Source organism: Echiichthys vipera, assembly GCF_963691815.1.
Source record: "Echiichthys vipera genome assembly, chromosome: 10".
NCBI classification, from domain to species: Eukaryota; Metazoa; Chordata; class Actinopteri; order Perciformes; family Trachinidae; genus Echiichthys; species Echiichthys vipera.
Window position 1 is genome coordinate 28,139,957 of NC_139835.1, and position 27,982 is coordinate 28,167,938.

A 27,982-nucleotide genomic window follows, 5' to 3' on the forward strand; every position below is an offset into this window, starting at 1 on the left:
ACACACACACACACACACACACACACACACACACACACACACACACACACACACACACACACACACACACACACACACACACACACACACACACACACACACACACACACACACAAGACCCTGCAGAACCAACGCAGGTGTCGGGCACTTATTCTGGCTGATTAGTTCTCTGCGCAGGTTGACGGCAGCGCTATACTGGGAATAACATTACAGTTTACTTAATCCTATTTACTTAAAACATTTAGCTATTTAGACGACATCTGCGTCCGTAACATCCGCGTGTTTTGGATGATCACGTCGTTTTTAAGACTGAATCGCTGAAATCCATGTGAAAAAGACAAAAGGGGGAGAATAAATGGTTCTTCCACACTTCTACAACAGAAAATAAAGTTGAACAGGGACACAAGGACAACCTGATGGAGGGGAGCGACACAGAGGCAGACTGCAGCGTTACATAAAACCATGTCAGTCTGTCTCCGGGGCAAAGAGAGCACTGTGGTGGGTCTCAGAGGATGTGTAACTGACCTCTTTGGACTCATTCACATCATATCATGTTTTATCGCAGTGAGTGTTGTCTTCATGGAGTTATTTGGCACCCTTAAAAATACCAATTTCAGTCCCCAAACTATAGAAAAGTAAAGTAACTCCAGCCTGAACTCTTTTAAAAAGAGGACCAAGGCCTGGTTACCAGAGAGGGCAGCTGAATAGAGCAGGGGGCCGATGTTACTGTGGGGGAGTGGGTTGTCCTCCATTTGAGAGATCGGCAGTTTGATCCCCACCTCCCCCAGTCCACATGTCGAAGCGAGGACACTGAACCCCCAATTGCTCCCCGTGCTGCGCATGGGTGTGTGAATGTGGTGTGAATGGTAAGATTAGATGGTATGTAGATGTCCACTGCCATCAGTGGGAACGTGTGTGTGAATGGGTGAATGTGACAAACGCTGTGAAAGCGCCTTGAGTAGTGAGAAGACTAGAAAAGCGCTATATAAGTACAAGTCCATTTACCATTTACCAAGTGTCTTATCTTGTCCTGATGTTTTGTGCTTTTATCCTCCATTGTATTTGATGTCTTTCCACGTGTGTAAGGCATTTTTGATACAATTTAATACATCAAATCAAAACCCTAGCTGTCAGTTATTCCTTGCGGATACAAAAGACCCAGAAACGCCGACCAATCAGAGCAGTCTGGGCTTTTCCAGGAGGGGGGTCTTAAAGAGACAGGCGCTAAATCGTCGCATTTCAGACAGAGAGTGGTTACAGGTATATTCAGACGGACAGGATGAGATGAATAATGTGGTTTTGTTTTCATGGAAAATGCTCTAAAATAAACTAAATATAACCTGATAATGAGCGTGACATGGGAACATTTTCACATCCACGTGAAAACAAGACTTTCATTCAAACTAAAGGTGAGAATTGAGATCAATTTCAAGGTTTGCAGCCAGCTGACAGTGCGTGTGTGTGTTTGGGGTGTGTCTTGTGCTCCAATGCTATCGGTCATATGACCATGACACACACACACACACACACACACACACACACACACACACACACACACACACACACACACACACACACACACACACACACACACACACACACACACACACACACACACACACACACACACACACACACACACACACACACACACACACACACACACACACACACACACACACACACACACACACACACACACACACACACACACACACACACAGGCACGCACACTGCCTCTTGTGATGGTCATATGTTGTTAGAGCGGGGGAAGACAAACACGCTTCACCTCCTTTAACAGCAGGATGAACAGAACCTGTCGAGTTGAGGAAGTTATCACCCGGTCAATAACAAGCGGAGGACTTTCTCGCGTTTCCCTGGCAACAGATGCATGCGCCTCAGTGTTCTCCGCGGCCTTTCATCTGTAAGCGGTTCAGCGTGAGCGAAGCGGTGACGGAGGACACAGCAGAGTTGTTATGAAATGTTGGATTGCTGTAATTGCTCGGGCTCCAGTCGCACTCATTAACGCAGCGTGAGGTCACCACTGAAGAGGTCTCCCAACATCTTCTGCTCTATGTGTCTCTATGTTTCCCTTCTTCAGAAGTCAGAACTGTTTTCTTGTGTTGTTCTTTCAGGGAACACCAGGTTCACACTTCAGGTTTCTACCAGAACGTGTTTACATGCCTTAACGTTAAATAAACAATTTCTCTGTCTGCCTCTGCCTGTATTCACGCTCCGTCTGACACGCTCCATTTTAGCTCTGTGCCTGTATTAGGAAAATAAAGACTGGTCTGTAAAGTGCGCTACAGAGATTACCATTAATTTAAAAAATCTGCCATCATCTAACTGCTGTCTCACACCCGCAGGCTTCTGAAAACGTTTGCCAGGGAGTGAGAATCGCTGACATAAACCAGAGTGACAGCGCGTGGTTATGTGGAAATATTCCTCAGAGTCGAAGACTACCGACTCCGTCTACGAGGAATTACTCTCACGTGTTAGTTCACTTCTCCTGAACGTCAACAAGTGTTCCTGAGTTGCACAAACACGACCGTTAAACGCGTAAATCGTGCTTTACTTGCCAGAAGCAATTAGCGTGGGACAACAACCGATAGGAAATGTTGACAGTCAACATATATAGTAAGAAAACAAAATCCAGACAGATTAAGCCGACGCCAACAAGTTATACATAAAGAAATGAAAATGAATCTTCCCTGTGTTAACTGGTCATTTATCTATTGGTTTTCGACAAAACCAAACTTGTTAAATGGTTTCAAATGTTAAATGACTCATCATATTCACTGAAGGCAACAATATGCCCCAATTGGAAAGAAAAAAAATGGCGCCTCTACGTGCACGTAGAGCCGGTTTGTTTTCCAAAAATCCACCGCGCCCGTATCATCCTGTCCACACAGTGTGGAGCTGTCTCTCAGGCACAGTTCGTGCACACGCCACAAATCCCCGCTCCCGCACAGGTGGCCGCTTCAAGCTAGGCGTGCACTAAATGACGTTAGCAGTTGCTATCTATGAGTACGTTAGCCAGCCCACCTCCATGTAGCGTGTACTCCGTGCTGTTTATTGACGACGGAGATGGATCTGGTGCACGCACGCTGATGAGAACTTGATTGAAGGGAGCGGAGGAGCTCAGTAGTAAAGGGGGAGGGGCATCAGAGTTGTTAACATTTAAAATTTCAACTCCATCTACCAGAATTACAGACTGCAGCTTTTAATCCAGTCAAAAAGGTCGACTAGCTTCAGATTGTTTGAACATCAGTGGGTCAAAACCCATTTATTCACAGAACCTAGGGTTACAGTACGTAACCAATGTCTTCATTTCCAAAACAGTGAGGCAGAGGTCTGTTTCAGGGAGGTTTTTGGCCGACTGTGGCTGCAGATGGGCAGTACATGCTGACTTTTGCCGGCAAAATTTCCCTTCATCTCTCCCTTCATGTTCCTGATCTAACAGGTGAGGGGAGTAACTTTGAGCTCAACTCTAAGCCCGACCACTTTCTAAAAGTCCTTTAAAATGTGCAGGATCTGATTTAAATCCCTTGTGTAAAGCTACCGCGCTCATTTATTCCTCTTCCCTGGGAAACACATCACAGTTCAGACGCTAAAGACGCTCCACGTTCTGTTTCACAGGGCCTTTAAAGGAGAGCAGTGTGACGTTTCTATCTTTTATTCTTCCAATTTTATTCATATTCCAGAGCTCAAATCAAAAGGAGCTGGGAGCCTTTAAAGCTGATGAACAGAATCTGTGACCGGTGTGTTTTCATCTGAACGGTTCTGTTGCGAACTGTGAAAAGATCAAGCGCGTTTTTTTCGCTTTTCAAATGTGAATTTACAGCCGTAAGAAAATGACCCTTTCAGCAGATGTGTGAAAACAACATTATTATAAGAACATGACTGGCTGGTGACACTTTGTTCTGAAGCTCATGGAAAAGTCCCTCACGTCCCAAGTCTTAAACAAGCAGGCCACGCCAAATACAGCGGGTATGTAAGAGAAGCTCCTCCCTGTGTGTGTGTAGCTGTCCACGGTTTATGAATGAAGTCTGAAAAACAACGTGTACTACTCTGGCGTTCAGATGTTTTTCCATTTGTCCCGACCACATTGAGTGACAGTGGGTACGTTAATGTAGAACTGGAGCTCTTGCTCTAACGTTGGCTTCACCGTCGACGAGCTCTACCAGCGCCAGACGCCGTGGAAGAGCAAAGCAGTGCGAGCAAAGAGGCCGCTGCACTATGCTGCCTTCTATGTGTTTACAGAGTGAGCAGCAACACTGTGATAATGCACAGTGTACACATGCACCTGTGACATTCTGGTCACGTAAGACTGCAGGTTATGAGTTTGACACCGAGAGCCATAAAGAAAGTGTTTGTTTGTGTGAACCAGCTGAACCAGTCCAGCATCACACTGGCTGAAAATACACTGACAAGAGTAAAGAATTAAAGGCCTTTAGACGCCGAAGGAGTGATGAATGAACGAGCCGCGATCCTCCAGCACGACTGAAAGACACTGTGACCAATAAGACTGCTGCTGATCTTCAACACAGCAACGGAAAACAGCAGAGAAAGTGCACAACAGATAGTTTAGAAACCATCCCAAACCAAACCGTTCATTTAAAGAGCAGCAACACAGACTCCTGTAAACAACTCGACCATGTCCGCGGGCTGTGCAGGCTTTAAAAACACGAGCTGCAATCCTCTGCAGTTACAGTGTCCTCCGATGGTTAAACATGAGAAACGTCTTCGTGATGGTGTCGCTCTGTGTCCGCTCCATGTGCAAAGATAACCTGTCAGCCTCGGGAACAGCAGCTATGTGTGATGGAAACCGTCTCCCAGAAAACGATGCTGTCATTCAGCTAAGCTGCATTCTCACTTAGGTTTGGAGGGAAATGGTTTTTTCTCCCCCTGATTACAGTCACCGTTTTAAAACACCTCATTAACGTCGTGAATCCAGACGTAAACCACTCTGTTAGGTTCAGGGAAAAGATGGCAGTTTAAATAACTACTTTTGTTGCATAACAAAATGTAATAACTATGCTTAAATAGCAGATTGTTGGTTTCACAAAGGGCACAAACACCAGTCTCCTGGGTGAAGATCTGTGCTTTATCCCGCTTCTGTAAATTGAAAATGCAGTTTTGTTATTTCGAGACCAGGTGTGTGATGACTGTGTGACTTTTATGACGTGTCCTGCCTCCTGAGGGCCAAAAATCTCTTATTGCGGCAAATTTTGTACATAAATTACACGTTTTGTGGTTAAGAACGACGACAAAAATGAGCAAAATGTTGAATGATTTCTTCTTTCATTGCACATATTTCACTGATATTTCTTCACTTTGACAAACTTAACTCAGCATCATGGATGGATTAGTGGATGGGTCTAATGGGCACAGACCCAAGGGAAAGTGTTCCTGAAAAAACCCATAAAATGATCACGAAGAGACGCTTAATTACTACAAAGACACAAAATGAAAATAGATTACATTAAAATGGATAGAAAACCGCCACAAAAAGCTGCAAAACGACTTAAGATGGATGCAAAAGAATCACAAAATGACCACAAAGAGACAGAAAACGACCAGAAATAGATGCAAAACAACTAAAAGTACAAAATCTTCTCCGAGTCTGGGTGTCTTGGTCTTATGTACGCAGGGTGGGGGCCTCTTGCACGTCTGTGCTCAGGCGCCCATTGTCTCGTAATCCGCCCGTGCTCAGCGTACTGGAACTGTATTTTGTGATTGGCACTTAATGCATTTAATGAATCATGAAAACAATATAAAGGGCAAACCAAAGAAAGCAAAATTCTGAAACTACAACAGTGTGTCCTCTTTCTTTTAACTGTCCTGGCTGCACTTCACACGTAATCTTGCCGTGTCTGTATTCTGCTTTTAGTCAAGTTAAAGCACAGACTGCGTGTAAACAAAAAAGTTTACGTGTACCGACAGTGGTGTGGATGCGTTCAGTCCACGAAACAACAGCCTGTTTATCCAGCGCGTCTGCTCTGTAATCCGAATCCAACTGGCTTCAGCTCGGCCGTCTGGACGCTCACATTTTATTTATCCCGTTTCTCTGAGGCAGCTAATGGCCTGTTTCCTGTCCGACTGTCTGCATGGCTCACACACACACACCCTGTTTAACCATTAACCTCCCCAATTACACACACTCCTGCAGTCCGGCTTTACGGCGCACTAAGTGAAAGTCAACAGCACGTATGATCTGGATTAGCGTCTGAATCAGTGGCCAAACCTCGACGACCTCAAAACACTTCTCAGATTTCAGAGAAACTCAAAAGAAAAAGCGGCAAGACGGCTGCACAGAGATCTGCTCTCGTTTAACCATCTTCATAACAGCATATGAAAGATCAAAGGACGCTGAAAAGAGCGAGATCACACACACACACACACACACAATCTGTCTTTTCTCTTCTCGCAGTGGCTCCGTTCATGCGGAGAATCGAGTCAAAACAGAGGATTGTGTGCGGAGTGAATTAAGAGACGGTTTGGCAGGAGTGACGTGCGCAGAAATAGTGCAATTCAGCATGTATAACCACAGGATTGGTCCCATAAAGAACATACGAACGAGTAGTACGGTGCTCGTCTATGGTTCTAAACAGAAGGTAGAAGTCTGAGCGCCTTATCTATTGTGACAGAGAAGCTCGCACACTTACAAATCAGATGCAAAAGTTAACTTTTAACACTTCGGCGGAGCGTATTCACACATTTTGGGCTGGCAATTTTACTTCTACAGCAGCAATATTAAGCAACAGTACTTGAGTCAAACGTGACGGTGCTACTCCCAGACACAGTCGCACAGTAAAGCAGCACATGTGTCATGACAGACACGAACAGAGCTGAATGTAAAATGTGAATTGTTGCAGCTCCGCGCAGCAGGCTGTACTCACTCTGCTGCTCTCTTTGAACAGTTTAAAGCTCATCCACTTTGGCATGTCGACCTCTCTCCGCTGCTGTCTCCCTCTCTCTCAGACGCGCTCTCCGTCTTTGACAACTCCCTCGTTTGTGTCTTTGCCACACACACACACACACACACACACACACACACACACAAACACGCCCTCATACACACACACACTCTCTCTCTCCCTCTATGAACAAACAACTATAGCTTTGTATCAGACGGAGACAGAACTCTGCTTGTGTGTGTGTGTGTGTGTGTGTGTGTGTGTGTGTGTGTGTGTGTGTGTGTGTGTGTGTGTGTGTGTGTGTGTGTGTGTGTGTGTGTGTGTGTGTGTGTTTGTGTGTGTGTGTTCGCATTTCTCTCACTCCCTGGAAGCTACTGGGGCAGTAAAACACTTAACTACCAGGACTCCTTGTGTGTGTGTGTGTGAGACACAAAAGTCATATGACCAGCAGATGGCTACTGTACCCGACACTGAATGCATTTAATTCATGAGAAAACACACACACACACACTCACACACGCCACACACACACACACAGTTACTAAGTAGTTTGTCAGGCTTCATTTAATCCAGCTTGACTTTGTCTTCCCTCATGACAGTTGCATGTTGAGTCAAGCTAGGTAAGAAAGTATTAATAAACAAAATAAACACGTGTCATGTAATCGCTTTGATTCATACTGGGACAAACTGGATCAGGGTTCAGTTAAAGGGATCCGTCAGGGAGAGTCCCTGTTGATGCGTCCAGCTGCACAACGGCCTTTCACGTGACAGCGATGCTGAATATGTCACATGTACAGTATAATGCCAATTAACTTTTCCTCGACTTACACTGCGTGAAATCAAAAACATGTGGAACCGGACGGAGATTATTTGCTATGATATGATCTGGTGGTCCAGCTGTTAGTCCAGGGTTAAAATGCAAGAAGATGGGTTTTCATGTTATGAACATTGTTTGCAGAAGTTTAAAGATCCGCATCTCTTACATTTGTGCTGCCAATCCAAATAAAACAGAATTGAATGGCATTTGATGACTGCAGTAGTCACAGTCTGTGTCTTAACGGCACAGAAGCATCAGAATATCGCATGTGCTGCTCACACTTTATAGCATGTGTGGACCAAGCTGTTAAACATATGCCCCTGAAGAAACAGGTAAATGTCCCGTGCACCGTGGACCCCTCATATGTTTAACAGAGAGCGAGCGCGTCTCTGGCTGGACCTTATCCGACCTGTTCAGCTACAACACCACATTTATTAAGGTTTAGTGGTGAAATGAGGGGGTTTCTGAGTCATCATTTCGACTTCATGACCGGCTGATCTTCATCCATCACGGCACTTTCAGTGCGCGACAGGAATAAATCAAATCCCTCGTCATCTCAGCCATAAATCTGTCCGTCTCCGCACAACCAGCGCTCGCACATCGGTCCTAATGAGTCTGCACTGAGTTTGAAAGAGAGACTGGACTAGAAACAGATAAATAAAAAGAAGTGACGTCTATGCTGTTCCCAGGCCAGTGTCTCTCCACCTGGTCCTGGGTCTTCCCCGAGGCCTCCTCCCAGCTGGACGTGCCTGGAACACCTCCCTAGGGAGGCGCCCAGGGTTCATCCTTACCAGATGATCCTGAACCACCTCAACTGGCTCCTTTCAACGCAAAGGAGCAGCGGCTCTACGCCGAGTTCCTCACGGATGCTGAACTTCTCCCCCTCTCTCTAAGGGAGACTCCAGCCACCCTCCTGAGGAAACACATTTTGGCCGCTTGTACCTGCGACCTGTTTCCCGGCACGTTCATGATGAACGTAAAGGTGTACTTTAAGAGTCTACGGCTAAGCATGAAGCGCTGTGATGCACTTGTGGACATTTCACTTAAACGTCAACTGTGTGGTGAGGCTAGAGCAGAAGTTAAACAATTACGATCCCTGGACTCAATTTCACGGCATTTAAACCAAAAGCTAAACTATTTCAGCCTGGACTAAAGTGGTGGAGGATCAAACCAACAGACCAACATTTATTATCTGTATGGTAAAATACTATAAAAGGTAAGAAAATGTTAACTTTTGATGGACTGGAGCCAGCGTCACATCATACATCATGCATTGTGAAGGCACAGTCGGGGATAAAAAGGGATCCTGAGGCTGCTGAGCTCCTTTTCCAACCAGTGATGCAAATTCAGCCCTACTGGAGTTATGTGCTAGTAAGTTTTTATTGGTCCTGGCTCACAGAAAAACACCATTTTTACTCCAAACTGAAGGCGGAGGCTTAAAAAAAACAACTAAAAAAGTGTTTTGTCCTCCTGTGGTGGAGCCGTGAGGGCTGCCGAGCTGTCAGCCACTGGAACGATGCTTTAAATAACAAGAGACCACAGACTGAACCGCAGCTGACTCACTGCACCAAGACGCGTCACAGGAAAGACATATTCCACGCAGCGTCACAGAGCTGACACACACACACATATATATATAGTATATGAAACAAAGTGTTGTAGAAACTGGCATGTCAGCCACATCTGAAGTACGCTGGATCACATCACGTGTCCTGACGGAGCGGTCCTTAAGTACAGTATTTGGACGGATTTTCCATCCTTTCTCTTTTTATTCAGAAAGGCAGACCTCCATCACATACATCACTTCTCACATACATTGACTCAGTTTGTCAAAGATACTGTGATGTTGTACAAACTGCCCTTCTGGAGCTTTCTCCCACGGACCCGAACCGTTCCAGGTGGAAGCATTAACACAAAAACAACAAAACCGGGGAGCGCACACCTACATGTAATCATTACATCATACATAATAAAAGGAGGTAGGTTCACACAAAGCACAGGTATAGTCAGATAAAATCAGTTCTGATTGGTTTTACATACTCAGGGCGTACTCACACTGTCCTTCCGCACCACGACCCGGACTTTAGGGTACTTGTCCCCCCCTCCCTCTCCCCCCGCGCCCCAGCCCCGTTTGTACTCACACTGCCAGGGCCGGCCAATGCTTCTTGCTGTCCATACGCCATCACGCCGTAACACGTCACACGCATTGATCGCGTGTGTGTGGCTTTGTTTACAAATCTTTCCTTAGACCTCAGAGTTTTTGTGCGTCTTGTCGACTGTTTTTGAATCTTTTCATCGACCAAATCTGCAGTAAACACTCCACCTCCGCATCACACCAACGTGAACCTTTCACCGCCATTATTGTTGTTAAATGTCCGCTCATGGTCCCTCCTTCTATTTACATGTCCGAACAGGCGCACATAACGCTACTGCCGTAGGGCTCGTGCTCGTGCTCGCACACGTGCGCACGCTCGTGCTCGTACATGTGCACCGCTAAAGCACACCTCTTTCAAGCGGGCCGTGGACAATGTTGATCCATTCCGTCGATGGTGGGAGGTTCCACTTTAACCATTTCCTAGTGACACATTTCTTACTAGCTGCCAACAGTACGGTCAGCAGTTTCTTGTCTTTTATGTTCCATGTTTCAAACATTATGTTGCCCAGGAACAGTTTCGGATTTTCCATCTTTAAAGGTGAAGGTTAGCTTTAGTTTTGCCTTCAAGGACAAACAAACACAAACAAAGGTCACAAACTTTGCGCTCTAATGTCACTGTTACCAACTGTGCTTCCACCTTTGCTAATTAGAGAGGGCAGCCATTATTCACACGACCACAAGCAGACCAATGGCAGCTCTGCAGACCAACACACTTTGTTTGAACTGAAGGTTAAGGTTTGGACTTTCAGATTTAATTTGAGGGTCTTTATTTCCGGACTGCCGTCACCAAAAAACGGTTGTATAGGTCGATTGTGCAAACAGCTTATTACTAGAGATGGGAATCATTTTATTCTACATCGATTCTGCTTTTCAGTTTGATTCTCTATCGATTCCTTTATTAATTAGGGGTCGTAGGCGCTGATTGGCTGCCACGCTTCCGTCAGTCTGCCCCAGGGCAGCTACTATGGTAGTTTACCACCACCACCATGTATGTGTGTGAATGACTGGAACCTGGACTCTGTAAAGCGCCTTAAACACTGAGAAAGACGCTATATAAAGCTAAGCCATAATAATAATAATAATAATAATATTAATAATAATTTTTGGTCATTGTCTGAGTCAGAACACAGTGTAGCTGAAATGAGAAAATATGCACAGCTTTCTATTTTATTTAGGTTTTCGAGTTTGCCTGCGTGGTGCCAATGTTATTTTAACGTCACGCTCTGGACCGTTCCTTCCTCCCCACCATGACTCCTCCGTGTTGCGAGTTTTACAGCAGTGTAGACGCAGGAGGTTTTCTTTGCAATGAACAGTCAGAAAAGGGAATTGATAAGCTAGGAGGTATACGATTAAGGTTCCCAATCCAATTTGATATCTGGATTTCCTTCCCGACTTCGTACGACCCATATTTACGTTCTTTACTAGGTGGCGACCTGGCTGTAATAACTGTGGCAGGAGCAAAGGAGGAAGTCAAGTGACCTCGTATATTAAAAAAAAAAAAAAAACTCTTTCACTAAGCCGTGTCAGAGCGGGGTCGACGACATTCAATACAAACAATTAACCGTAGATATAAAGTGAAACGTATTTTATTAACAAAAGATTTGGACCAAAAAAAAAAAAAAACCTCTCAAAATAACAGAACTTAATTCAGTGGTTCAGTTAATTATAACAAAAAATATAGACAATGTGCCTGTGGTGTGGTGGTTAGCACTGCCGCCTCAACCAGGGTACCTGGTTCGAGTCCCGGCTGGGGGCCCTACTCTGTGGAGTTTGCATGTTCTCCCCGTGTCTGCGTGGGTTCTCCGGTTTCCTCCCACAGTCCAAAGACGTGCAGGTGTTCGGTTCATTGATGACTCTAAATCACCCGTAGGTGTGAATGGTTGTCTGTCTCTGTTCGTCTCTATGTGTCCTGCGATAGACTGGCGTCCTGTCCAGGGTGTACCCCGCCTCACGCCCGATGTCAGGGATCGGCTCCAGCACCCCCGCGACCTCGACAGGGACAAGAGGTTGAAGATGAATGAATGCCCAATGTTGACAAATGTCGAAAAGTTACGGTCTGCACATCGATCTCATTGAGTCAATTCACATCTAATGTACTGGAGTACGGAGCTAAATTCACTTCTGTGGGTCTAAGCTCGCTCGATGATCGTCACAGGACGGTCCTATCACTACGTCAGGAGGAGGATCGATCTGATGACAGCGCTGCTAAGAAACAACCAGCTTCTAAATCAGAACCAGAGATGGTTTGGACTGATACAGACCACCGCAGTGTTTCTGCACCGACATGGTAATAAGATTGTTTTTGTCTGTCAGCTGAAAGAGAGAGAGAGAGAAGCAAAGAGGCAACCATTAAAACTCTATAGAGGAAGAGAGAACTAGGGACTGGAGAGGAGGACAGGCCTTCGTCATATAAAACTCCTTCAAAAACCACCAGAAACAGTAGCACACACACACACACACCCACACACCCTCTATAGAGCCCAGACAGCCAGTGGAACATCTGACTGTGCCAGTGCTGGGCTGTTATTATAGCATACGGGAGAGAGAGAGAGAGCGAGACAGACAGAGGGAAGTGTGTGAAAACTGAGGAAGTGGGAAAGAAAAGAGGGATGGATTGCAAAAGCAGCAACTAATTGTGGGTGTGTGCATCTAAAAATGAAGGGAAAGAAGAACTGGGACACAGGGAAACAGGGCGGAGCAAGAGAGGGAAAGGTACGTTTACAGGAAAAATAAAAGAGACACACGATGAGCCGGAGCTTATTCTAATAGTTTCACGCCCAAATTAATTCCTCTCCTTGCTCTTTTTTTGGCAGTGAATCTGTGCCTCCATGAGCCGGTCAGTACACTGCACCGTGAAAGAGTGAGGTTGTTGTTCAGACAAGCGAGAGTACCAATCCTAAATTGTGACTGTATCAACGTTATTTGGCCTTTTTCAGCTTTTCTTAATCTAGTCATTGCAGCAGAGTTGGCTTTTCTTATTGTTCGTGGCATAAAATAGTCTTATAACAACGTAAAAAGTCAATTTTATTCAATTCAATTTTATTTAAAGAGCCAAATCATAACAAAAGTTATCTCAGGACACTTTACAGAGTAGGTAAAGACCACACTCTATGACCCAGTATGTCCCCCGTAGAGTACGGTGGCAACGAAAACCTTCCCTTTAACAGACAGGAACGTCAGACAGACCCAGCTATGGCGAGCCCGGCCAATAACAAACTAACTAAGCAGCTAGGGCGGCAGTAGCTCAGTCCATAGGTGACTTGGCTGGTTCAAGTGGAGCTGGAGAGGTGCCAGTTCATCTCCTGGGCACTGCAGAGGTGCTGTTGAGCAAGACACCGAACCCCCAACTGCTCAGGCCGCCGGCCACTGGCAGCCTAACATCTCTCCTTAATTGCATGTATAGGTCCTGTCTGTGCATGTGTGTATTTTGGGCCTGTGTGTGTGTAACATGTATAATAATAAGAGTGAAAAAATTTAATTTCCCCGTTGCGGGATAAATAAAGTAATTCTTCTTCTTCTTCTACTTCTGTGCCCTGCAAGGTCAAAACGACTGCTTTTGTCAGTGGAGTCTGGCAGCTTTGACCCGAGCATCGGAAAGGGCCGTCTCTCCAGCAAGCTAAAGGTGTGACAGTACTCTTAATATGGCGTACACTCAAACTGATACTTTTCTTCTCCAAACTGGGGGCGTTGCCAGCCGCCATCTACTGCAAGAGCGGCTTAGTGTTAAACAAACACGCCTGAGATGATAAGCGATTCAATAAACACCGTGTCTTTGACTTGCCTCGGCTCCAAAACACACAAGGAATCGGTACACTTTGATAAAACACCCCGGAGGGCCCGCGGCGCCATGGGAACGCAGCAGAACAGGGAGCACCGCCGGCCTTCACGTGCAAGAGGTTCGCCATTCTTCCACAAACCTCCTGGGAAAGAAACACAGTAATCTCTCGAGCAAGAGGCCACTGCAGTTATCAACTTCAAACAAAAGAGATTCGGGCAAAGTTAATTAGCACTGTGCACAGAAAAGGATGGAGAGGGAGGACATTTTTGTTAGGGCGCACTCACACTGTCCTTTTTCAGCTAAAGCCTAGTGCGTTTGACCAGTGTGAGTGCACCCGCTCCGCGCATAACTGCGACCAGCTGGCTGTCCACGGCCCGTCTGAGAGAGGTGGGCTTTTGTAGAGCGTGTTTGCACATGTACGAGCACGAGCGTGCGCACGAGCACGAGCACGATGCCTACGGCGGTTCTGACATCATTTATGTGCGTCTGTTGGGACATAGAAAAAAGAAGGAGGGACCATGCACGGACATTTAAAACAATGGCGGCGAAAGGTTCACGTTGGTGTGATGCGGAGGTGGAGTGTTTACTGCAGATTTGGTCGATGAAAAGATTCAAAAACAGTCGACAAGACGCACAAAAACTCTGAGGTCTACGGAAAGATCTGGAAACAAAGCCACGCATCGCCATGACGTCATCAGTGCGTGTGACGTGTTACGGTGTGATGACGTATAGGCAGCAAGAAGCATTTGCGCGAGGCCCAGGTAGAGTGAGTACAAACGGGCCTGGGGTGCGAGGGGAGAGGGAGGGGGGACAAGTACCCTAAAGCCCGGGGCGCGGTGCCGAAGGACAGTGTGAGTGCGCCCTTATTTTGCCCTAAATGTGGCACGGCATCCCTTCAAATCCCCTCTCATCCCAACTCACAGCACTGTCCTGCATGTTTTGCAAACTTCGTTCTCTGTTGTCACGTTGAAGAAAGAGCCCAAAACTTAATCAAAAGCAGTAATAAATGAAGTTTCAGTTGCATCCAACTAACTTGAATCCAAGAAATACAGCTCGAGCTCGGGTTAAAGCCGTGCTCCGCTGCGTCAGCATGTGAAATATGAAACGTACCAAAACAGAACGGAGGAACTTTTTGTTTTTTCCTTTGACGTTTTCAGGAAAACTGAAGAGGAGGATCCAAAAATAGCTAGCTATAGAGTCGACCAGATCCTAGAAACAATAAACCGGAGCAGAACAACAACACCACGCCCACAGGCGAGAAGAAAGGGGGCTGGAAAACTTCATTATGAGGTTTTCATTGGACAGGAAGAGATGGGGAGACCAACACAGACATGCAACATAAAAAATCACATGTGCAGACTTTCAGTGTTGTAGAACTGTACGTGTTGCATGGGAGTCATTTTCTTTATGCATTTACTGTAAACTCACATTTATAAAGTATTATGTACCAATTGAGACTGACAAGATGAGAGCAACATACTGCTAAGGCCATTTGGATGGAGTTAGGAAGTGTGAGTGTGTATCTGTGTGTGTGTGTGTGTGTGTGTGTGTGTGTGTGTGTGTGTGTGTGTGTGTGTGTGTGTGTGTGTGTGTGTGTGTCGTGCTGACATTTAGAGGCAGGGTCCTGTGTAGGCGTGGGGTGAAAAGGCCACACTGTGTAACACTACAGTGGGAGGCCACGACAGACATCTGTATCTGTGTGTATCTGTCTGTCTGTGTGTGTGTGTGTGTGTGTGTGTGTGTGTGTGTGTGTGTGTGTGTGTGTGTGTGTGTGTGTGTGTGTGTGTGTGTGTGTGTGTGTGTGTGTGTGTCAATGAAAAGGGAGGTACTGTTGTAACACTGGAGAGCAGCGAGTTCAAATCAAAACGACCACAACTGTGGAACCAGAACCACCGAAACAACTGCAGCACCAGACTCCATTCAAAAATCTGCTAATTCAACGTTTTGTTGCTCATTTGCAGATGAAGCTTCACTACAAAACAACAGATGACCTTCAAACAAAGCACAAAGGTTCACTCTGTAATCCAGCATATGGCCAGCAGCAGTTATTCTAAAAGACATGTACTGTAACACAAAGCCATGACAGATCACAGTGGGGAAACCTGCTCCGAAACAATTCAAAATAGTTGATTTTTACTGCTGAATGATTCAATCAAGGTGCTGTTTACGGAGGCAATGTGCACACACCTTAATTATACTTCATTCTTATAATGTGTGCACTTAAATTCTGGTTCACTGTCAAAATAAAAGCTCAAAGATCAGCTTACGTGGATGTGAGAGGGTGGTTGGTAGGAGGCACCAGCACAGACGCCCGCACACAACCTGAAGAGATTCTTCATGGCTGACTGCTTCTCTGCTCTAACAGTGACATTGCCGGATGCTTTTCACACACACACAACCTCAACTTAATGTGGGGAACACACTCACAAACACACAGTTATGGAGCTGCATGTATCTCACGGAGTTTCTAACACACTGGCAAATGCACAGCCCCTGCCTTTGCCCATTGTAGCTGCATGGGAAACCCTGTAGCAGTGAGACAGCTGTGGGTCATCAGCTCATCAGGGGCCACGGAGCGGGTCCCAATCAGCCGCCTGACTCACCAGGAGGGAGCGGCAGCTGCGCGACTCCTTACCTTGTCGCTGTCTACAGTGTTCTGGGACGTCCTGGAGGCGATGGAGATGGTGTCCGGTTGGCTGCTGCCGTCTCCCTGGCTGTCTCCATCTTCACCTCCCTCCCTGAAACACAAACACAATCAGAATCTCATTGGAAAACAGGTTTCTGTGTGAGAATGTGGGACAGGACAGTATTACCACCATGCTATTTTTAAACCTTAAAGGTTTCAGTCTGCTGGGATGCCTCTTATTTACCACGGTGATAAGGTTTCTGCCCGCAGTGCCACTGTTTACCGTAAAAGTGTTTCAAGTTGTGGCAACAGTCGTCGTGGGGGAACATGTGCTTGTTGCATAAGCACCTGAGGACCGACTGCTCACATTAGATTAACGTTAGGTTCACTGTGTCAGGGAGGGCCAGTCGTGTGTTTCTGCAGGGCAGGTGCACACAGCAGATGTGTATCAAAAAGATCTAATTCAGAAAATATAAAAACATTATTATTATTTTATTTTATGTGGGGTTGTAAAGTTGCACTGAGCAGTTTTCTCAGTGGCACATTCACCAATTGCTCTGCCCACGTTTGTGCAAAACAGATGGTTGTTGCATGTTCTTTGATTATACAGTTGTTTACAATTATAGGATTTAAATTCCAATCATATCTTTAGCATTTATAATATGTTTTCTAACTATTTTTTAAGTTTTTACAAAGCAACATGGCCTTTTAAATCAAATAAATACACTAAAATTACACTTCAATTTTGATTTTTGAGCAATAATTTGTGATTCATGCAGATATTTTCAGGCCAAAAGGTGGACTCTTTATATATCTTCTGTTTTAAAACAATATATATATATATTTTTATATCTTTATGGGCTTTTTGTGGGCCTTTGTTGGATGGTACAGCCGAAGAAAGACGGGGTAAAGTGGGGGATGAGAGGGAGCAACATGCAGCAAAAGATCACGGGTTTGGATGCTATTTTATATTATATTATTATATTTAAATATGGTCAACAAATTATTGATTTTTGTAATAATCTTGTGAATTAAACCTAAGGGAAAGTTATTTCGTGCTCTTGTGACGTTCGCCTCGTGCAGAAGTCCCTCCCGCTTCACTGTGTGAGGGTTGTTTTCTGCTTTAGCTCTGCTGCTCCGCCCTCTGCAGACTTTGGTTTGGGTTTTCTCGACTTATATAATTCTCTGTCCACTTTTCTTTCCTGTTGCATGTGCGGCTGTTTTCTCCCTGCCCTGCAGTCCTCTTTGTGGGGATTAGCGAGTGTTTACCTATGCTAATGAGGACTCGTCATCATCACAGGTGCGAACAATTCTGCAGTTTAACAACACCTTCTTGAGTCTGACAAACAAATTTAGGAAAAAACTTCTGACACTGGTGAATGAGGCCCAATCTATAGACTTACACACAAGTTTTCTCTCATTTTGCTGGGATCATACAGTAGACGTTGAGCCCCACGTGTGTGTTTCACCCCCCCAGCCACACAAGATCCAGCAATGAGCTTTCCTTGTGCTTTTATTTGTGCTTTAGAACATTTCGGGATGTAAGTTTCATTCACACTGATGGACATCTGCAGACCATCTAATCTAATCTAACCAATCACCACATTCACACACCCATGCGCAGCAGAAGGAGCAGTTTAGGGTTCAGTGTCTTGCCCAAGGACACCTCAACATTTGTACCGATCTCTCGCATGGAGGAAGACTTGCTACCTCTGAGTAGAGACTCCAGTCCTTTGAGCGCGTATGTATGACTGAGACTTGCATTGAAATATACTAAAGAATTGATATAGGAGGGTAAGAGACCAGTGAGAGCTTTAAAAACAAATTAAATCCAGTGTCATTCATGCCTGTTAGAGAGCGAGGGTATTTCAAATTTTGCATACAGGTCACGGTGATGAGTGTTGTTGTTGTCACCTGTAATAAATCTCAGGGCTGAATGATGTACGATGTCAAGTGGGTGTAGAGTTGTAGCTGATGCATGCGTGTACAAAATGTCTCCATAATCTAAATCTAAATCAATGTTGTCGTGCTTAAGTAAGTACACCTTTAAGCTATATCTGACCTCTACCCCTCTGCCTGTGGCGATAACTCGTGTGTCCTCAGTGTGAACACTTCCACTCGTGGAAACATAATTTCCGTTCACGGTGACCAATCGATGACTATTTAACCTCCCCGAAGGCATTTCCCACTCATCTCTCCTCTTACCTCTTTGTGTTATTCCTGGGTTTGGTCAGTGCTGGGGTTTTAGGCAGATGGAGAGGCTCCTTGAGCGCCCCCTTCAGGTGAGTCATCCTCTCCTGGATCACCTCCCTGATGTTTTTGATCCACTCCTGTTTAGCTTCCATGTTGGACGCCTGAAGGAGAAACCCGCAGAATAAATGACCGTACCGGCTTACACACGTCTAATCAAAAAGGACTGAGATTACATTTCCGACTCACCTTTAGCACCGTTTTGTTATCGGAGGAGGGGGTTCTTCCTGCCCAGAGAGCAAATTTACACGCGTCACCTTCAATGTGCTCCGTCACCCCCAACTCCGACGTCTGCAGGACAGCAAGGAAGCAACGTGTATAAGGATCACAGCTTGATTGATTCAAAGATACAGAAGCTATTCTCACAGGTAAACACACTCCCTAGGTAAAAATCCAAGGGTGCACTCTCACTGTTCATCCGTACCGTGCCCAAACAGGTTCCACGGGTAAAGCTCGTCTAGTTCATTTGACCAGTGTGAGTGCAACCGCACCGTGCCTAGCTGCGGCCAGGGACGGTTTGGGAGAGGTGGGCTTTTGTAAAGCACGTTTGCACATGTATGAGCACGAGCGTGCGCACGTGTACAAGCACGAGCACCAGTCCTACGGCAGTTCTGACGTCATTTTATGTGCGCCTGTTGGGACATAGAAAAAAGAAGGAGGGACCATGCGCGGACATTTAAAACAATGGCGGTGAAAGGTTCACGTTGGTGTGATGCGGAGGTGGAGTGTTTACTGCAGATTTGGTCGATGAAAAGATTCAAAAACAGTCGACAAGACGCACAAAAACTCAGAGGTCTATGGAAAGATTTGTAAACAAAGAGACGCATCGCGATGACGTCATCAATGCGTGTGACGTGTTACGGCGTGATGACGTACAGGCAGCAAGAAGCATTTTCCGAGGCCCAGGTAGTGTGAGTACAAACGGGCCTGGAGGGGGGACAAGTACCCTAAAGCACGGGGCACGGTACGGACGGACAGTGTGAGTGTGCCCTTATTCTGCTCCACACACACACACACACACACACACACACACACACACACACACACACACACACACACACACACACACACACACACACACACACACACACACACACACACACACACACACACACACACACACACACACACACACACACACACACACACACACACACACACACACACACACACACACACACACACACACACACACACACACACTCACCAGTAGTTTGTTCTTGTACTGGTACTTGGTTCTGCCAGCTGAGTCTTTGATCTCCTTGCTGAAGACCAGGGAGAACTCAAACAGGAAGAGGTGTCTGTCCCGCCCCTTCCTGATCAGCGAGCGTGGGTCCCAGACCTGGAAACTGTCCTGCAGGATCAGCTCGCCCTGCACCTCCAGGTTTTCTTCAAACCCTGAGGACGAGGAAGAACGAGACTCATTCATTTAAAACATTTTAGGAGTTTAGAAATGGTTTTCCAGACAACTGATCTAATATCTAATTAGAACAGAAGTGATGTTGACGACAGGCAGGATTACACAGCGGTATGGACAGTATCTCACCCTCCAACATGGCGAGATGCATGGCGTCATTAGCTCTCTTGGGAACACTGAGCATCACCTCCAGACCGTCTTTTATCTCCCCTTTACCCTCCTCACAGCACGACAGCAGCTCCTGCAGAGGGAGAGGAGAGAAGGTGTGACGAGGGGGCGTAACAGAGAGAGAGAGAAAGGTGTGTGTGTGTGTGTGTGTGTGTGTGTGTGTGTGTGTGTGTGTGTGTGTGTGTGTGTGTGTGTGTGTGTGTGTGTGCATCAACCTTAAGCAGTAGCTGGTACTTGGTGATCCTCTGGACTGGTTTAATGAGGTAGGAGGAGATGGAGTTAGCCAGACCACGTCTCTGCTGAATGTCCTGTTTATACACACGGAGACACAAAATTACAGTAACTACCAAAACAAAATAACTGTAACTGTTGTAATTGAATACGTTGGTGGAAAACTACACTGTTTCAATGATCACACGGCACCATCTGCTGACGGATCAGGTGAACTACACATCACCACCGTCTCAGCTGCAGGAGGGAAGTTAGAAACCTGCAGCTACACGCACGCAAACGACTCTCAACAACCAAGTACGCACAGGAGCGTTCAAGTCAAAGTCCTGCTCATCTAGCGTCACAAACTCCCTGCATCAAGACCTTGTTGGTGAACAGCTGCGTCTCGTGGTAAAGCAACACTATGATCATGATAAAGTACTGATTTAGTTGTGAGAGGGTGCATTTATTCATTTCCCCGGCAAGCATGTGCAGGAGAAGAGTGCGCTGATGCTGATGTTTTGAAAAGTTGTTGTTTTGAAAGTTTAACAATGTTTTATAATGATTAGATGGAATAAAATGTTTTGTTTTAAAGGTCCCATATTGTTAACACATTTAATAATTTCCTATTATAAAGCAGGTGGAGGTGTTATACTGAGTAAATACTGTGAAAGTATCAAAACACTCGCTCCACAGAGAAACATGCACAGCTCGTGTTCAGAAACTGTGCCTTTAAACGAGCTGTCGGGACTTCCTGTTTGGTTGTGATGTCACAACTATACTATATATATATATATATATAGATATATATATATACAGTATATATATATGCACTCTGGTGCACAAACAGGAAGGGAGCCCGTTCCCTGTCAGTCAAAAAGGCTATTTGAGGTCCAGTTTCATAAAATACCCCTGTTCTAGAAGAAACCCATACCATGTATATTACGGGACCTTTAATCATCAGTCTTGTTGACGCGATGACATGATGTGAATGGATCTATGATGAAGCGTTTACTCACGTCGAAGAAGGTGCCGGCGTGCTCCAGTATGAGCTGACTGGAGTCCGGTTTGTTCTTACAGTAATCCACGTAGATGTGGAACTTATCAGCCTGGACACAGGAGAGGAGAGGAGACCACGTTTAACATTTTAGGGTCGTTTATAATGCTCTATTCAAACCCGGCCCCTTCAGAAATCAGAGGTCCCAGCCCTTTTGTTCTGACACCATGGGAAATAAACTCTCACCCAGGTGACGAAGCAGTGACCAACGTCCTCTGGCAGCTGCTCGTAGTTCACCAGCTCCTTCAGGAAAATACTGGAAACACAAAAACACATGCACATGTTTGTTTTTCTTCATTATAACAGAAAAATCCAACCCTTAAATGTCTCTCAGGACCTCTAAATAACTGCGATTATACTTCACTGCATCCTGTTATCAGGCTTTCCTCGAAACTTAGCAGGAATATAGCAAAACTAAACGTTTCAGCAACTAAAAATCAAAGAGCTAAATGTTTTTTTCCCCGCGATGTACCGCAAGGAAATCAAAGACAAAGGGGCTCCTCAGGGAAACATCTGCAGTACATGAACTGTCTGTGAAGGCAGAGCTCAAAGATGCCTCCTCAGCTCTCTCATATATGCAGTTTTTTTTTTTTTTTTTAAATGTTCCCTTCGGGGGGTTGGAGGGCTCAGTTTTCATAGCAAACATCCAACACTTAAGTGCATTCCCTACTGCTTGAAAACAGTGCAATGGTGTTGTTGCTACGCCGTGTCCTTGTTGCTAGGGAATTCTCACGAGTGGTTTCGGAAAAGTGTAAAATTGCAGGGAACGCGGACACGACCGTTCACTCCACATGATACCAAACTGCTCCAGCCAGCGAGTACAATTCATACTCACTCTTTGGAGAGGTCGCGTAACGTTTGTATGCTCCAGTTTTACCACGTTGTCCTTAACACTCCTGGCACATACGTGAAACTTGAAGGATAACTCTGGTGTGGTTTTAATTCCCCCCGTGTGACGGTCAGATGGAAACAAACAAAGACCTGGGCCCAGTTAACCCATCATCCAACCCGTCCTAACGTCCTGTTCCCCCCGCTTCTTCGTCCTGATCACTGTCCCCAGCACAATCAGACTCCTCCAAATCCTCCCTCCCAGCCTCACAGAAACAAACAAACTCGCTATCACACGTCTGGCACGTGTGATCGCCAGCAGCCCGGACCACCCCCTGAACCCAAACTTCACTCTCCTCCCGTACGATCGCAGATCCAGGATGTGTTAGACTGGAGGAAAGTCTTGTTCCCTCAGCCATCACAGCGCTAAACAAAAATATGCTGATCATGGCTTTGTGCTTAATTGATGGCTCTAAATTGCCCGTAGGTGTGAATGGTTGTCTGTCTCTGTTCGTCTCTATGTGTCCTATGATAGACTGGCGTCCTGTCCAGGGTGGACCCCGCCTCACGCCCGATGTCAGCTGGGATCGGCTCCAGCCCCCCCGCGAGAGCGCAAGATCTACCTGGCTATTGAAAGTGCGAATGACCTGGCTGTGCAGAAAGCCAAAACAGAGATTACGCGGTTAATCAAGGAAGAGCTCATCAGATTACAAAATTCCTACCGGCCGACGAGCAAAGGCCGGTACAAAGTGTTGTAGAGGAGGAACAAGAGCTCGCTGGAGGAGTTTCCATCTCTCAACAGTCCCCCGTCATCTCTACAGTGTCTTCAAAGTGGTTGAAGAATATTTTAATCTATATTTTTAATACCTTTTAATAGGGACAAGCGGTTGAAGATGAATGAATGAATGGCTTTGTGCTGTCTATATGTCTGTATAATGTTCTGGGGGGAGAGGGTGTCTTAACTGTATGTGATGTCTACGTTGTGCCATGAGAAAAAGAACCGACTCGTGAAAACGATTCTCGCCTCGGGGACGATGGAGAACCGAACCTAACCGTAAAAACAATCCCTCACTTGTTGTGGAAGTCGCAGATGTCCTGCATGTTGCCGAAGATGATGTGCTCCTTGTTGGCGATGCCCGGAGGTATCTCTTCCACGCCGCTGGTCATCTCCCACAGGTACGTCTTGACAGGTAGACAGAGAGAGGTGAGGCAGACAGGAAATGTATTTGTTGTGTCGAAATAAAAGTGAGACAGGCGGAACGCTTTCCCATACCTCCAGACACTCGTGGAGGTCTCTGACGTAGGTCTTCTCCGTCTGCAGCAGCTCTGCCATGATGAACCTGAGACAAGACAAAGGTTTAGAGCGAAGGGAACGGCACAGAGAAGCATCGTACGGCACCAGTTATACAGCTGGTTCCATTTTGTGTCTGGTTCTTCCGTGGCCACACGAGTCTCTCGATGTTCCTCTTTGAAGAACAGAGAAACGTTTGTACAGAAGCTGAGAGCGGCTCTACCTGCAGTTTTTGTTTTAATGCCATTATCTCAGAATCTTAAGTTAATTATCTTGATTAAACAAGGTTTGTTCTCTCATAACAGGATGATTAACTCGTTAGAATAAGAAACAAAAGATCATTTTCTTTCTTTTATAATGTTTATCAGTGATCAGAGGTTTGAACGGCTTCGACCGAGCTGAGGGTGACTGACAAATTAATGAAAGGATACACGCAATTACAAAATCAAGTATGTTTACGGCATCAATTTAGAGCTATAAGTATAATGTTTCGACAGCGTTCCTTATCTCTGATAAAAACAGAGGAGAATTTCTTTTTTTTTCATGATGAGTTAATCTCAAGATAACGGCAAAAAACAGTATTGTACACATTTTTATTATTTTAATGTGAGACAATACAATGAACCACATTCGAACCACAACTTAAAACGTTCTTATCTAAAGGAGAAGTCTTTAATAGTGTCTTTGATGTCTTTAAATGCTGAAATTTGGGAAGTCTAAAGGACAATAATGCCCTTCATACAATATTTGAGTGGTTAGGATTTGTTTTTAATGAAAAGTTGGAAAAGCGTCACTTCATCCTCCGCTATCCTCGAAGCATGCTGACCCAGAATGCATCTGTGTATTGCACGCCCACTCTGCACGATCGACTGTTCACACACTACTTTGAAAAGTTCACTTTTTGGAGCGAGCAGCGCGCGGCTGAGGGATCGAAAACCTGCGCGAGCGAGGAGCGTAACTTTGCGCCGCTCTGCTCCGATGTTCTAATATGAACACATTTGGTTGAATTACTGCAGCTGTGTTAGAACAAAGTTTTTGCGTTTGGGTCGTAATGAACCTGCAGGACTGTTGCTTCACAAACTCAACTCTGAAAACGGAAAATAAAATAAACCCTCCCCACACTTTTCATGTGTGCCAATTTGGATTCCGACATTTCTTATTTGTATTTAGGAAGAAGGGACGTGTACGCCATCCAATCCTGTACTCACTCCTTCTTCCTGGCCGACTTCCTCTTCTCCTCATTGACCTCGTGGTTGGGGTCACGCAGTTTGACCTCCCGCCCGTCGTCTGTCAGGCTGGCGGGGATGATGTCCAACTCCAAGTCTTTATTGTCCTGCGTAGAGGAGCGGGAATGGATCCTCGTCAGTGGGCCGAAACAAAATGCACTCAGCCAAACCAGAGGCTCATACTGGGTTTCCACATCAGGAGCGACTATAGTCAAATATGTGTGTGTGTGTGTGTGTGTGTGTGTGTGTGTGTGCGTGTGTGTGTGTTTGTGTGTATATGTGTTTGTGTGTGTGTGTGCGTGCGTGCGTGCGTGTGCATGTGTGTGTACAGCCGTGTGTGTGTATGTGTGTGTGCTGCCGTGCATTTGTGCGAGTGTGTGTGTGTGTGTATGTGTGTGTATGTGCGCACGTTTGTGTGTGTGTGCGTCTGTGTGTGTGTGTGTGCGGCCGTGCGTTTGGCTTGTGTGTGTTTTTATGTGTGGGTGTGTGTGCGTGCATGTGTGTGTGCGCGTGCATGTTCACCTCAGTGCTGACCCCCAGGCTCCTCTCCAGGCTCTCCTGGTATTTGCCCATGCGTAGGGAGAAGTCTCGGTATCTGCGGTCGACCGTGCTGACCCAGCGCTTCAGCTCCGTCACGTGGGCGTGGCCTTTCTCCACCAGGTTGTCCGCCAACTGGATCAGCAGCTTCACCTTCTCCTTGGTTTGCTGCGCGGAGTACATGACACTCGGTAACACAGAACATTCCCCGTTTTAGTGTGTGATCGCGCTTATTTTGCTTTTCTCGACAGGGATGAAATAGTGTGAGCTGTGTGTATCATCCTCATGTACTCGTGTGTTATTCAGACAAGTGTAATTCAACAGTGTCACTAATGATGAGTCTCAATGTGTGTATGGAGAGGAAGTTTTGACATATTACATCTGTTGGTTTAATTCTCCCAGCAGTTCCTCTAAGGCTCAATAAAGCTGCCAGCAGCTCATCTTCTCTCGCAAACACACACACGCACACACACATTCACACACACACACACAGAAACCCAGTGTACCTTGGCAGTGAGTCTGAAGTGATGGTAGTCATTGAGGAGCTGCTGCGTTTCCTCGCTGCTGTCACCAGGCGACGTGTGCGTGGTCAGGTATACTTCTCCCGTCTCTTGGATCCAATCCAACGCCTGCACACACACACACACACACACGCACGCACACACACACACAAACGAGATAAAGTTGATCCTAAACCTTCATATATTACCCAATAAACTCACACCCTGATAAAATAAACCAGATGTCCCTTTAGCACTGCACATTTCCCCAAAGCCCAAAATGGAGCCAGAAATCTCTCTTTTTGTTTCACACACACACACACACACACACACACACACACGCACGCACACCCACACACAAGCACTGACCTGTTTGGCACTGCGTTCAAACACCAAGTACTGCTGACACTGGTCCAGCCTTCGTTTCTTTAAGGTCCAGAAGTGAAGGACTCTGTTCTCTCGCTGCAGCAGCTCGTTCAGAATGGCTGCACGCACAAAAACACAGCGATTACATTAAACGTGCACTTCCTCCTTAATCCCAAAGAGGTGCTCCCAGCCGGGACTGAGCGATTAATAAAGTATATATCGCATCTCACGCTGTAAATGATCAAATCACAAAAGCAGCGTTTTGTTGTTTTTCTCTAGGCAACGCAGTCTAACCAACCAGGGCGCTGGACACACCTGGTGCTGAGGGCTTTAAGGTACGTACACACACACACTCTGCTCTACGCTCCATGGGACACATGCTGATGAGAGGAGGTTCATTAAGTAAGAAAACGACTTAGAGAACGGAAGAGAAGACTGCAGACATATAATAAATTAGGTACTGTAACATTAAACATGTGATTACAGACTGCACAGGCAAAAACGCCACAGAATATCAAACGTTTGTGTCAGTTTATCCGTGTAGATCAGGGGTCTGAAACCCGCGGCTCCAGGGACGCATGCGGCTCTGGGGCGCCCTTTCAGTGGCTCCCTGTAGCTTTGCCAAAAAATAAAATGTAAATAAATAACACTGGGCTACATGGTGGTGTAGTGGTTAGCACTGTCGCCTCACAGCAAGAATGTTCCAGGTTCACATCCCGGCCTGGGCCCTTCTGTTTGGAGTTTGCATGTTCTCCCCGTGTCTGCGTGGGTTTTCTCCGGGTTCTCCGGTTTCCTCCCACAGTCCAAAGACGTGCAGGTGTTCGGTTCATTGATGACTCTAAATCACCCGTAGGTGTGAATGGTTGTCTGTCTCTGTTCGTCTCTATGTGCCCTGTGATAGACTGGCGTCCTGTCCAGGGTGGACTCCGCCTCACACCCGATGTCAGCTGGGATCGGCTCCAGCCCCCCGCGACCCCGACAGGGACAAGGGACAAATGGTTGAAGATGAATGAATGAATGATAAATAACATAGGGTTTTTTTGTTTTGTTTGTTACAAAGGAGACAATCGTTCAAAGGGAACACCTGTTATCTTGGAGTTGGAGGTGATTTAAAAAAAAATATATTATGTGGAACTGAAACATGCATCACATCCTTCGTCTACGGCGCAGCGCCTTTCCCTGCCGGTGGCTAATCTGGAGTTTCTCGCATAATGGTGGCTCCCCGTATGCTTGATATGCGGTGAGAAATTAATCATTCATTCATCTTAAACCGCTTGTCCCTGTCGGGGTCGCGGGGGGCTGGAGCCGATCCCAGCTGACATCGGGCGTGAGGCGGGGTACACCCTGGACAGGACGCCAGTCTATCACAGGACACATAGAGACGAACGGAGACAGACAACCATTCACACCTACGGGTGATTTAGAGTCATCAATGAACCGAACACCTGCACGTCTTTGGACTGTGGGAGGAAACCGGAGAACCCGGAGAAAACCCACGCAGACACGGGGAGAACATGCAAACCCCACACAGAAGGGCCCCAGAAAACGAACCTGAAACCTTTTCGCTGTGAGGCGACAATGCTAACCACTACACCACTTTCCTTCTATAATTTCAGAAATGCAACAAACTATATTTTTTGTTTTGCGGCTCCAGACAAATTTGAATTGGTGGAAGAAGAGGCAAAATGGCTCCTTTGATGGTAAAGGTGGCAGACCCCTGGTGTAGATGAACTAAACGGACTCATCAGTTAAAACCTGTAGAAAAACTCAAACAAAGCTTCACAGAAATATTTGAACTTTAACAGATTAAATTGCATGAAAATTAAATGAAGTCTG

At 46.0% G+C, this 27,982-nt stretch overlaps 1 protein-coding gene across 5 annotated transcripts in view; it reads right to left on the reverse strand.

Moving 5' to 3' along the window:
- kalrna (kalirin RhoGEF kinase a) overlaps positions 1 to 27,982 on the reverse strand; it is a gene marked incomplete at both ends in the record, with an annotated part of 177,190 nt that overhangs the window by 51,752 nt on the left and 97,456 nt on the right. For all 5 annotated transcript variants that reach the window (XM_083921415.1, XM_083921416.1, XM_083921414.1 and 2 more), the window contains 14 exons: positions 16,306 to 16,408; positions 18,502 to 18,650; positions 18,736 to 18,837; positions 19,754 to 19,944; positions 20,093 to 20,204; positions 20,347 to 20,439; positions 21,361 to 21,450; positions 21,585 to 21,654; positions 23,299 to 23,408; positions 23,500 to 23,566; positions 24,726 to 24,850; positions 25,266 to 25,448; positions 25,787 to 25,909; positions 26,150 to 26,265. In XM_083921415.1, the coding sequence (XP_083777541.1) occupies positions 16,306 to 16,408; positions 18,502 to 18,650; positions 18,736 to 18,837; positions 19,754 to 19,944; positions 20,093 to 20,204; positions 20,347 to 20,439; positions 21,361 to 21,450; positions 21,585 to 21,654; positions 23,299 to 23,408; positions 23,500 to 23,566; positions 24,726 to 24,850; positions 25,266 to 25,448; positions 25,787 to 25,909; positions 26,150 to 26,265 (1,634 nt within the window). The remainder of the gene's footprint in view (positions 1 to 16,305; positions 16,409 to 18,501; positions 18,651 to 18,735; positions 18,838 to 19,753; positions 19,945 to 20,092; positions 20,205 to 20,346; positions 20,440 to 21,360; positions 21,451 to 21,584; positions 21,655 to 23,298; positions 23,409 to 23,499; positions 23,567 to 24,725; positions 24,851 to 25,265; positions 25,449 to 25,786; positions 25,910 to 26,149; positions 26,266 to 27,982) is intronic.